The sequence below is a fragment of the Aspergillus chevalieri genome, chromosome 3, assembly GCF_016861735.1.
Source record: "Aspergillus chevalieri M1 DNA, chromosome 3, nearly complete sequence".
Taxonomy (NCBI): Eukaryota; Fungi; Ascomycota; class Eurotiomycetes; order Eurotiales; family Aspergillaceae; genus Aspergillus; species Aspergillus chevalieri.
Window position 1 is genome coordinate 3,491,181 of NC_057364.1, and position 12,981 is coordinate 3,504,161.

A 12,981-nucleotide genomic window follows, 5' to 3' on the forward strand; every position below is an offset into this window, starting at 1 on the left:
GTCAGAGGGGTATAGACGGGAGACAGCAGCTTGGTAGATCAGAGCTCTGTCAATGGCAATAACGTCAATACATGAAGAGGGAGAAATGAATGAAGAAGAGAAGAGAGGAGAGTGAGAAGAAGAAGACGTGCCACAGAAAAAGAAAAGAACCAGAAGAAAAAATCCGTCCGAAATGAAATCGCGAAGCTCTGTCCCTCTTTCTTTGCCCGCGGCCGTACGGGGAACTTACCGGAAAACCACGATAACGTCACAATTCAGCCAATAGGAGTGTATAAAAGCCCGGCGGAGGCGGTGGCACCTTCCCCACAATACGCGGTTTTACGCCTGATAACGATAAGCTCACCACTTTCCCGTCGGAAAAGGATACCCTCGCGTCCGCGGAATGCATTTTATATCCAGCACGGAGTAACACGGGGAAGATAAAGTTGGTGAGATACTCCCCAGATCGAGTGTACACGATGGACAGATACTGATGGAGATCCTAACCTGCACTTCATTTGCATACAAATACATACTATGTAGACTACCTGCAGGTTATGCAGCTTCCTGCAGCACCTGAGCGCAAATCCTTATCGCGCACAAACCAGCTGTCAAGTCGCACGGTGCTTGCTTTTACAGTTTGTCGGGCTGCTCTGGTTCGTAAAGGCAGGAGATTGGAATAGGCAGATGTCGCAAGTTGTTATCATAGGGTATAGACTGTCGAATGTACACTACTTAGGATAGCGGTCGCCATGGGCACATTGGTGGATATGTATCGCTCACTGCGGTGGCGGTGGAAGGCCCAAAGTAAGGGAAACCGCATTGCGCAAGCTTATATTAATCCAACGCGTTAGTTTACGCACTCGTAGGTACTCTGGCAGCCAATAGTAGAAGAAAAACGAGCGAGAACGGGTTTCCTAAAAGGGTTATATTGACATATGGTGGTCTTGCCTCCAATAGCATGGACCAACTATCCTCGATGCACGGTCCAATTCATCCAAACCCTATATAGTGTATCGAAAGTCTGGTGCCCCTTCAATAACTCTCTTTCCACGCTCTGCTTGCTTATTACAGTACCAGAACCACACGCTGAGTGCCGGGACGATGACCAGTATCAAGAGATTGCAACTATCACTAGTCAGTATGCATCCTACCATGATAAAACAGAAGACGGAAGGAACATAGGACTCACGCGATAGTCGTCCACATTCCCGGCCGATACTCCGGCGCATCCTGCGATCGAAACGCAACACTGCTGACGATCCCACCAATACCTCCAAAACCAACAAGCGTGGCACTGGACAGAGCACGAGTCCATTGTCCTCGAATATTGTTAGCTTGATATGCCATGGTTGCGGGAATATTGGCATTCGATCCGGCTACGGCAAAGAACACGCCTGCGTAGCGTGTGGCGTTTCCCGTCGCGAAGCCCATCATGGGCAGGCCAAGGATGCAAAGCAACGCATTGAATGCCACAATGGCTCCTCGTACGCGATACTTGTCTCCTACCCATGCACCGGCAAACATGACGATGCCGGCGAATCCGTACGGGGGCGCGACTAGGCATTGCGAAGCGCCGATGCCATAGCCCATGCCTTCGCGAAGGATAATAGGGAGGAAGTATGCGATGGCATAAGTGACGGCGGTGACACAACTGGGTGATATTAGTGCTGGATCGAAATGTTTTCATGTATGCACTCACAGGAAAATCATCGCGAATCCCCAAATCTTCAAGTCCAGAGCGGGCTTCATAAACCGCTTTAGACTGAATGGCTCGGAATCGCCATCAGAACGGTCTCGATTGATACGCCGGACGATGAAGGCACATTCTTTCTCAGTCAAGAATCTCCATGACTTGTGTGCCCTGTCTGGGAAGTCGACCAAGAATATCAACGCAAGGATTCCTATTACGCCGGTGATCACGCCCTCCAGGATGAAGATCCATCTCCAACCCTCCAATCCTTCACGACCGTCGGCTTGCATCAGTCCGAAGGCGAGGATACCAGACAGTGCTGATGCCACACAGCCGATCAGGTAGAATATGGAAAAGCGTTTTTGAACGTCGTCTGTCCGAGTTAGCGAATTGGTCTGTAAGGCTGGTATTGAATGGACTCACACCGGACGTACCAACTGGACAGAAGGTACACACAACCGGGAAAATAACCTATGAGAAGGTCAGATATAATCGACCTAAGTCAGAATGTGTCATTAGGTTGAGATACCTGCTTCCAGAAGACCGAGGAGTATACGACAAACAAGCATGTCCTTCCAATTCTTCGTGAAACCCATTCCCTAGCGAAAGTATCAGCTTGCTTCATCAGTCAAAGTACAAAATACTGGTACGTACCACCATAATGGCAGCCCATGCGACGATAATGCTCCCCAAGAAAAAGGTAGGACCCAATTTCCTCGTTATCACCGTCATCGGAGGCTGGAATAGGACATAGGGGACGAAGAACAGAAGAACCACAAGAGACTGTCACGATATTAGCTTGTGGTAGGCCAAATGTAGGCACGAACATACATAGCGGTATCCGATATCCAGCGCCAGATCTTTGGTCATGCTAATCACCGGTCAGTTCATCATTGTCTTAAGAATGGCAATTATTCTTACCCAGCCACAGCTGCCATACTCAGATTCGTCCGGTCCATCAACGAAATACAATATGAGAGTCCGGTCATGGTGACCAATCGTCGATCGACTCGATGAATTATCTTGCGCTGTTCCTGATAGGTGTACTCTTCATCGTAGTCGATATTGTTGAGCGCTGGTTGACCGACATCTTCGATTTTCTCATCTCCCCAGTCTTTTTCGTCTGTTTTCTCGCTAATTGCATGTGCCATTATGGCGAGACTTCTGAATTAACAGGTAAATAATGATAAAAGTTCAAACAAGACAGTGATATCGAATATCAACCCCGCATGGGATATTTATACCCCGTAAACTCCCCAGAGCTTCCCCTCCATTATCGTACTTCAAGGGCCATGGCAAGCCCAGGCATGAACGGAATAGACCGCCATACCCGCACAACAACCTCGGACATATCCTGAAACAGGACTAGTACTATCGCAGGAAAACCGTCTTTGGCACTTGATACGACGGAGAGATGCGGCTAGACCGTCGATCCGGGGTAGAATGCGGGGATAGACGAATCTGACGTCGAGACATGTACGTTGCCCTCTTGGCGCGTCAGTGCGGTTGGAGATATGAGGTTTGTTTGTGAGTTTTGTTTTCAATGGCCCTTATGGTAATGGTTCTGTGGGTTGGAGTTTTTCTGGGTCGTACTTTGTAGGACGTCAGTATCTCCCTTGTCGTCTAGCAATGATAGCGATTTAGTCTCTTGTCAATGAGAGACCCGGACCTTCAGCTGCATACTTTCCAAGGCATTGTTGGTTTCGCTGTCGGTCCATCGGCAACGGCGATTTCTGCACGTTAAACAGACCATGTTGTGGTATATTCCACAATATGACTCGGGTTTATGTCAAGATAGCCTTTTAAACAAGCGTCCAATCAGCTCAGTCATAGATATCTGTTGTGGTTCGTGACAAATACCAAGGATCGCTTGACTAGATATATCTCTCCGGTGGTCGTAAGTATCCTCGTCCTTCTCAAAGTGCTTGTGATGTTCGTACAGATCAAAGGATATGCCGCAAAAGATCGAGAGTAGGACAGACGAGAGATAACTGAGAAGAAGCCGAGGGCATATTTATGTGATACCCAATATTACAGCAAACACAACAGAGCACACTGTTTCCATTTTGATACTGCTTCTGATGAAAAGAATATTTCTGCCGAGACACGAACAGACAAAACAGATGAGCACAGATGAGCGTTTTTTTTTTTTTTTCCTCCTCTTTTCTAATAAAGTTTATTGTCCATATCGAGCCCTGGGGCTATTAAAGGCCATATTCCGTGAATTCAGGGTCGTAGCTAACTTTTGGCCTCTTGTCCCTGTGAGTTCCTGAGGCAAGCCTCCTTCTATAGTCTTTCTGGTCCTTTTCCTTGCCCCAAGCCGCCTATATGCGCAGGGCTTTTGAGCATAGTGCTCTCCTTGTGTTTTTGGAGCAAGATGGGTGTGGCCTATGACTGAGTCTCATCTTAGGCTACCCTCCCTGATACCCTTCTCCTGCTCTAATTGCCTCTTCCAATTCTTCCAGTCCCCGTTCATCATCTCTTCAGGCCCTTTCCGCCGTTCGCTGTATGTGTGCTAGGGTAGAGCTATGCTGGTATTGACTAGGAATCGTAGCAGCGCCCTGGTAGCTCTGGGATCTCCTAGAAATCGTCCTTGCGGGTGCCTCTCGCAGCAGTTGGTCTCATAACCAATTCAGATCCCTGTAGAGCTTGTTGGTGTCGCCATTTTCGGCATCCAAAGAGGAGATGGTGTTATTGTCTCTCTTGATAAGCCACAACCTTTACAGGTTGCATCTTCTTAGGCCTGGATCCGATGTAGGCGCGCCCAACTGCTGCATGTCCTGACTTCAGTTGAAAATAGCGGCTTGCTAGGTGCTTGGGGATCACTGCAGCTAAGGTGACCAAGGGGTCAAGCTGTCAGTTCCTCTGTGGCTGTAGGTTGGTCGACCCTGTTGGGATCGCTGGCTCAGCTCCCTGGCAAGCCATCTCTGCTTCTGTGCTGTCGTGGGCATCTGTCAGAGCTCTGTGGGCAAAGGACAGAGAGGTCTATTTTGGGCCTGTCCCTGGAGGCCTATTGGCTGCTTGCTTTGCTACTTGATCAGCTCTCTCATTCCCTTCTATCCCTATAGCAATACGGAACAGTAGAATGATGGCAGAACTTATGCTTGAGGAAGAGCAACTGGACAGATAGTAAAGTCTGAGCAATTAGCCCACCCTGATAGAAGGTCGGCCAGGTGCAATTCCCCGATGAACAGGAGGGCGTTATGTCGAAACGAACAGTGGTGTCCGGCCTCTCTGGTCCTGGGCTAGAGCATATGCACCATTTTCCAGAAGGCCTAACGAGCTAACGCCAATAGTTTCAAATAAGCACGTACGCTGCTTATAATTCCTGGCATTGATATCAAGGCCGTAGTTCAAGAGTAACTTGATAATAGTTTCTGTACTTTCTACGGAAAAGTACAAACTTTCGTGCGTTCTTCGTTCTGAGGTACATGTCAACTCAAATGGAAGATGACCGTGCCTAAGTGGACAATATCCTCTGCTCAGGAGGAATTTGACAGTGGAGACGTTATGCTTCGAAATTGCACCGAGCACTGCATTTGGACCTGGCGGGGGTAGCGCACGTCCATGCTTGAATGAGAGCTCGATTGTTGTTTCTCTACCCATGCTGTCCACAATAAAACCATTCGAAGACTTGTGATAGGGGAAAGCGTTGTGATTGTAAAATCGCAAAGCTCCACTCCTCGATATACCAGCATTTGGAGCACCGCTACATGCCCTTTCCTGAGCAACCACCTTATAACGTCGTGTTCCTGTTCCAAGTCTGCCGGGTCAAAGCAATGCTCTAGTAGAAAATTGTATTTGTATTTAACCTCAAGCTTCCCAGGCAGCATATTTGGGATTCGGAATATGTCGATGTTATTTGGGTTTGCGCTTTTCTCCAACGGCATTCTCACAATTTGCAGATTTCCCGCGAGAATCGCTGCCTTAAGTAGTTGCTCGCCATTGTATGCACCATTATTGAGTAGCAGCAACACAATCTTTTCATGCCTGAGAACAGCTGCCCATGTAAGTGCAGTAGCTGATCCTTTCTGAAAGGAGCTTCCAGTCTTCTCTGTGTCGCATCTGGATGACAGCCATGGTCTAGCGATTGTTGTAAAAGTACTTCTTGATCACATGCAGCAGTGACACACAGGAGTACAGCCTGGTCATTATCACTCATGGGAAGATTATTAAGTTCCATGTGCTTTAGAATGACATCAGCAGCTTCTATATGTCTCCTTTCAATTGCTGAGCAGATGAGAATTATGGTCATCCCATTACAGATTACAGGATTGGCGTCTGTACCATGTTCAATCAAGCGTGAACTGCCTGGATATGCCCTTACCTAGCAGCATATCAAATGGGTGTGTGATCAACATTCAGCCCATGAGGCTGTTGAAAATTTGGATCAGGCCTGGCTTGGAGTAGATATCACACTATTTCTACATAACCTCCTCACCTGCAATCATTGATGCTGTGCTGCTGCCATACCGTGTAATGTTGATAGTCAGGATGCCAGCCCATCTCCATGAATAGCTTTACTATGTATGTATTCCCTTGGCATGCCAACAGAGACAATGATATTTGATCCTTTGTAAGTTTGTCTGCATGCTCAAATAGTATACAGGCCACAGGTACATGGCAATTTCCACTGCTAATAACAGCGGTCTATTATAGCGATGGCGCGATTTGATGTTGCTTGAGTTTAGTTCATTTTACAAGAGCAGTTTGACAACGGAGTCATGTCCTTTCTTTGCAGCCCTAAGAATTGCTATCTCAGGGCCATCCTCGCAGACTGCTGCTTGGGTGCCTTCATCGAAGCATTTCTGTACTCTGTACAGTCGACCATCGTCCGTGTTCCGCTGCCCACCCCAGTGCTGAGTCATTGAAGAAATGGAAATTGTGCCGGTAAAGATAAGAGTTCAGCACACTGTAGAAACGACAGTTCACCAGGCATAAGGAGTTGATATTCCAACAATATTCCAATAACGGGGCCAAGTAGAGTATAAGTTCATTGGAAGACGTAGGAGACTCATCGTCGATATCTGTCGATGATAACGACGTTCAGACCATGATGTTGACCAGATTATGTTTTGATTATGGCCTGCAGAAGCAAACATCTGAGGTAGTACCGAAGGTCTGACAAGTTGAAATCAGAATCTGTGAGGTGGCGGGAATGATCAAGTAGGATTATATCAGGTGATATATAAGCTGTCTATTATACCTTGACCAGGATGTTTGTACTTGATGTCTGACCGAAAAGCGTAGGTTGAAAAACGATGAACGGCTCATCTCAATTTCCGATATCAGAACGCCGAGAATCCTTCTCATCGCCGCTTCTCAAATGAGACTCGTCTCCAACTTTACCACCGCCTCCAGTTTCGCAATCATTTGTGGTCCTCCGACGCCTATGCCGGGACGGACGCCACAGTAACCAAAGAATAAACATAATACCAAGTTTGGGCCGAGACATACTCGATTTATATTCCTTGACCGCATCCGACCAGATGGAACTAATGTCTGCCTCCTCTGTTAGCTGACGTACAGTGTCCGCTCCCATGATTCGGTTACTGTCAGGCTGCGTTGAAGATCGCCAGCGATAGTAAGGAACCAGTATTAGGTCATTGATGTTAAAGGCGACGATGATCGATGGGATCGAGAATGCAGCTGTGCAGCCGACTTTTTGAGGTATTAGTTCAACTGACTTGTTGCGGTGGAGGCACATAGGGCTTACAAATGATGGGGAAGATCCAGGCGGATTTGTATTTCACGTCGCCGGATTCGTGAGGGAAGGCAGACACGTCTAATGCAAAGAGAGATGTCAGAAACGAGAGGGGAAGCTGTTTTTTGTAGCACGTTAGAGCGTCGAACATGTGAGACTCAGGTTAGGCTCATGACTTACGAAGATAATGGTAACAATGGTAAAGACCATGGTAGTATTTGCTTGTTGCCGTCCGAATTCCGCATCTTGATTACCAGCATGCTTCTGCCGCAATTCCAGAAGTGTGTTGATCTGTAAATGTCAGGATAGGGTCACTTGTATAAAACGAGAAATTTGCTAGACAAACCGCGTCCTGAGCCGACTCTGCTTCACGAACTACCTCCTTGATTTCTAGAGAGGCCTGATGAGGCGTCTGAAAATGAGGATACTTCGGTAGACGAGCTTGTCTCCAAACCCTGTTTTGAGTTTCAGTCAACGAGCTGAGCATATTGAGCTCTTCCCTGATATCCTTGATCTCGTAGAGAAGACGGAACTCCTTTCCCATTTCCCGCTTGGGCAGTATGTTGAAATGCCCTCTTGCAACCGAATTCACAAAATTCCGGGACATTTCCGTCTCGACATCGGCCTACTTCATTAGCAACAATCCCCAGACCAGCAATGAAATTCGTTATCTTACCACATGTCTGATCGACTCACGAAAGACCTCCATTGGCTGCTTGAGCTTTTCTTTTCCCATTACAGACACACTTTGCATTCGCGGTCCAGTCACAATCTTCAAGATGCATTCCATCATAGAGTGCACAGACTGGGCCCGTGGAGAATCCCCTTTTGCATCCGCAGAAACTAGTGTATCGAAAACGATATCTACAAAGTCTTCGAAATCGCTCGTGGTGGCGGTGATAATGGTGCCTATAAAGAAGTCAGGGTTGAAAGGTCAAAAAATTGGACAGTTTCCACGGTAGTGGCCAAGTTCACATACTCTCATCAACGATCCACAGCCACAACTGGTCGACCGCAAAAATCTTGATGGATTTACCGGACTGTTCGTGGACTTCAGTCAACTTCATGCCGTGATCCTTAAAGTATCTAAACTCTTGCCATGCCAGGTAGCGTGAGAGAACTTGATCGTGGTCTCTTTCAGTACTATCAGGAATGGTAGTGTAATAATATTGGTCCAGAGTCATCCGTCCATAGGGTATTTTCGAGGAGCAATTCTCATGAGAACGTTGTGACGGCGCATATGACTTGAGATACTGTCGCGTGGATTCATTTACATCAATGCCAGTTGTCACACCTGGAACATTCACCAATGTTAAAAAAGGCATCTAGGACTCTTTGTTAGCAATAATAAAGGTTTACGCTTGCAGGTGGCATACATAGAGGGCAACGCTTTGTTTGCCTGCACTGCCTTCCTCACTCGATCTTTCGAAATATGTGTTCGCGTCGGTGCTTTCGTTGGTATCATCGTATTTATCATCATCATTGTCGTCTTCACCAATTGCGTCCTGGCTGACACCTGACTTGTTGCTGGTCCATACGTCATCGTCAAATTGTCCTCTCTTCAAGGGAGTTAGTTTTCCATCATAAACGCTTGAACACACTCTTTCTAGACGTACGACACATTGTGGTTTGATATATCGCTTCCCACCTCCTGCAGCGACTTCGACCGAGGTTTGCTTCAGAAGATCGACCAAAGAGGCATGCTGTCGCTTCTTCTTTCCTGAATCTCTGATAATGCGCGTGATGAGATCCTACATGGAATTTGTTAATCCAGTTGATAAATAACGTGGCTAGAGATCTCTCTGTACCAACCTCAGCCAATTTTATCTGGATTGAATTAGCTGTCAATAATGGATAATCTGGGTTGTAGGTTCGGGATTCCTTCGTACATCATGAGCTGGAATATGTATCCATCGAAATCCATGCTGTCTCTCAGCTGGCGCAAACGGCAGCGTAGGTTTATGGCTTGATGAAGTTTCGAATGATTCCTGCCCTGTTGTGTGAATCTCTGCCGAATGCGGCTTGAAATCCAAAGTCCTTGTAACCGGTTCTATGAATGTGGTTTTGCCACTATACTGTGTTTGTCGAATGGTTTCTAACTGATCTTTGAGTCCTTCTAAGTTACTGCAGTCGTATGATCCAACGCTTTCCATGACTCCACTCGGGCCTTCCTCGTAGATGATTGCTCGAAGGCTCCTTCTCTTGATTTTGAAATCAGATTTTTTATCGTGGCAATAGAAGTCGACGACGATGCCATCGTGATCAAGAACCTCTTCAAGATCGTCAGAGAATGTCGGCAATTCTGGTAGGTGATAATCGTCTCCGTTCACCGCACGCGCTGATATAGTAGGGGGGTTCCGCAGAAGATCAGTCATGAGTAGGTCCACTTCAGAGCTCCCGTACCCATAACTTGCTTTTTTCTCCACAATCTGCAGTGCTGTTTGTATCTCTTCGCTTCTCAAGTGCGCGCCGTTGGAAAGCAGCCACCAGACGATGACTGCTCGGGAGCTGGCAACCGCCCAGTGCAAAGCCGTCCAATGCTTGGACTCTTCACTAAATCTCTTGCTGGTGGTCTGTTGCAGTAGCATCTTCAACATGCGCTCTTTGCCAGGTCTTTCAAATTGCGCTGCAAGCTCCAGTAAATCTTCAAGGCCAATTGGAAGACTTTCGACAAAGTTACGTTCCGATTCAGCGAACTTTTCAATTTCACCCCAAAGAATATCACTACCGCCCCGGGTACTCGATTTTCCGGAGAGCGTAAGAGATGATTCGCCGTCGTCATTCGGTTGCAGGATGAATTGGACCAGTTCTGGTACTGGAAATGATGAGACCCCTGCTGGCGGCTCTTTCGCCTTTTTGGGCCTTCGTCGTAGGATTTGAAGGATACATTTGACGGCAACTCGGTGGCCACCTTGTGCGGCCAGGTGAAGAGGCGTCATGCTTTGACTTGCCATAGCGCAGATATCGAGTCCTTGAGCGGCAAACAGCTCAAGCAGCTGATGTCTACCATATTTCGCAGCCACATGAAGCCATGTTGCCCCCATCCGGGACCATTTAGCCAAGTTTGGCTGGTGTTGGAGGCAGCTCTTTGTCAGCTGCAGGCACCCATTGGCGACCGCCCAGTACATTGTCCTGGCCTGCTCTTCGGGCGTTCGCATTGCCTGCCCGTGTCGACGTAACAAAGTACGCTCGACATAGTAATGCTCGGACGAAGATGCAATGCAAGATGTCCCACTCACAGGGTCATCCGGTAAATAGACTTTCATTCCCAATATTTGCAACATGATGGATATGTAACCCTTTCGGGCTGCCATGCACAAAGCTGTTTCGGCATCAGAGTCTTGGATAGTCACGTCCACGTCGCTATCTGCAAGAAGTAGCTTCACGCAGTCAATGTGGCTATAATGAATTGCTCCAATAAGAGGCGTATATTTATTTTTGTCTGCAGTTTCGTTTCGATTGACAAGTTTCTTATGAACAACGGTGCCATTTTCTTCGATATCTGTCTCAAGGTCCAGAAGATAGCGGGTAATATGTGGCTGCCCATACCTGGCTGCATAACTAAGAGAATTCCACCCGTTAGTATCGGCACGATTCGGATCAGCCCCTCTGCTGATGAGTGATTTGGCGGTTTCAAGGTGACCCCATTTGCAGGCAAGCTCCAGTGGCGTCCATCCATCGGCATTCCTGTCATTGATCGGTGCACCGGCATCGAGAAGGAGCTTCACCACTCCACTTTGGCCGTGTAGGGCAGCCAGATGTATTGGAGCCGAGCTGTCCAAGCTAGTCACGTCGTCAACACTCGCGCCGTGGTCGAGCAGCAAGTCTACGATGTCAATGTGCCCTAATCCCGCCGCTAGCATTAATGGTGTAGTCTCAGAGTCAGGCTTATTCAAGTATCTGTCGAAATGATGCTTAAATCGAATGCGAACTGCACCACGCTGCTTCAGGAGCCTTCGTACATCTTTCACCGATCCACGTTTAATGGCTTCGGGAAGTGCTGAGCGGAGGTTGACATTTCTCTCGCCAACGCTTTGGGAGGATTGTGACGACTGGACGCTTTCACTGTCACTGTCATTGGAGGAGTCCATTATGAATCAGGCCGGTCCAGAATGGTGATAAGTTGAGTGCAATAAGAGAGAAGGGTAGCCGGATAATTTTACCAGGAGCCAAGTTCGACTGGGTCGTCGCTCAGGGGTGTTAGCCTTGTCGGACATGGTGCGCGGCGCCAGAGGATTTATTAGCGAACGGGACTAAGGGCGTAGCTGAGCTTAATGTCGATCCATTACTGCAGGGAGTTTACGAATCGAAGATCTCAACCAACCGTGGAGCGTCACGGCCAGGTGGGTCATGTGACATGTCTGTCAACAGAGGATTTCTTGCAGATGCCAAATATATCTCGCAGGAACAGGAGACTGAGATAAGGAAAATTGATGACACCGAAGAAGGGAAGCGAAGAAAAAGAGATTGTCCCGGGGCTTATGTGACTTCCTGGAATGAGAAGATGGTAAATTTCGAAGTGTCCGTGCGCCATAGAAAATAACCGACATCGAATGTTCATAGCAAGGCGATAATCCGGCAACCAGACCTCATACTGGAGGATTGGAGACAGTCCACATAAGACTACTTTCGAAAGGCTTAGCAGTATGCCTATTTTCCTCGTTCTGCCAACCCGTCTCTCATTTGTCGTGAACCTGGGCTACCGGGATTACTCCGAAGAACTCCTGTTCCCGAGTGTGCGGAATGTTTCCCGAACCGGGTTGATTCCGGCCTACATTCTTATACCATGACGTCGGAGTCTCCAACATCGCATTTTCTTTCTATAATTCTCGCTCTTCTGTTAGTCGTGTGTATATTCAAATCAGAATTAAGCAGAAAATGGCCGGTAAAGCAGCGGATTGGATGCAAGATCATGCTCTGCAATGGATAGACGCCCCTCCGTTGAACAAGGTTGACACTCATCATCACTATGTACCGTCGTTTTATGCAAAGGGTAAGTTCCTTTTTTAAAAAAATATTTGAGTAGGCTAACAGAGCATGAATGATTAGCGATCGAGAACGCTGGAGGTAAATAGTCACTTTCCCATTGAGTCTGTCATGTTGTTAACAATGCATTCAGGGGACCCGAGTGGTTGGCCGACGCCAAGCTGGAGTTCAACACGCTCCAAGCTCCTCATGAAGCGCTTAGGAGTCAAAACAGCCATCCTCTCAGTCACGGCCCCAGGAGCTTGTATCCTGCATGGTCAAGACTCGTTTGACCTGGCGCGCAAGATGAACGAATATGCCGCCGATCTCCGCAACAAGGAACCCCAGACATTTGGCTTCTTCGCATCCCTCCCAAGCCTTCTAGACACAGAAGCCACTCTTACTGAGATAGCCTATGCGTTGGATACGCTCCATGCTGATGGCGTCGTCATCTTCACCCGCTACGGGGATAGTGACACTTATCTGGGACATCCATCGCTAGAGTCCGTCTGGGCTGAGCTCAACCGACGTCAATGCGTTGTTTTCGTGCACCCTACTCATCCCGTACGTACCAACCCTGTAAACCCAAAGCTGCCTCAGCCAGCCATCGATTACCCACACGAAACTACCCGGGCAGCGA

The 12,981-nt window shown here is 47.8% G+C and overlaps 2 protein-coding genes across 2 annotated transcripts; both read right to left on the reverse strand.

The window, feature by feature from the left end:
* Positions 1-983: 983 nt before the first annotated feature.
* Positions 984-2,823, reverse strand: ACHE_31203A (putative phthalate transporter; the record flags this gene model as incomplete). Its single annotated transcript, XM_043277906.1, has 8 exons — positions 984-1,107; positions 1,172-1,633; positions 1,682-2,045; positions 2,096-2,143; positions 2,202-2,271; positions 2,327-2,455; positions 2,504-2,543; positions 2,594-2,823. The coding sequence occupies 8 exons, from the start codon at positions 2,821-2,823 to the stop codon at positions 984-986; spliced, it is 1,467 nt and encodes a 488-aa protein (XP_043135738.1).
* A 4,124-nt stretch (positions 2,824-6,947) lies between these two features.
* Positions 6,948-11,467, reverse strand: ACHE_31204A (uncharacterized protein; the record flags this gene model as incomplete). The annotated part of the gene is made up of 10 exons (XM_043277907.1): positions 6,948-7,333; positions 7,389-7,494; positions 7,557-7,667; positions 7,723-8,001; positions 8,053-8,285; positions 8,356-8,701; positions 8,753-8,935; positions 8,993-9,127; positions 9,189-9,203; positions 9,266-11,467. 10 exons carry the CDS (start codon positions 11,465-11,467, stop codon positions 6,948-6,950), a joined length of 3,996 nt encoding a protein of 1,331 aa, XP_043135739.1.
* Between the last annotated feature and the right edge of the window lie 1,514 nt (positions 11,468-12,981).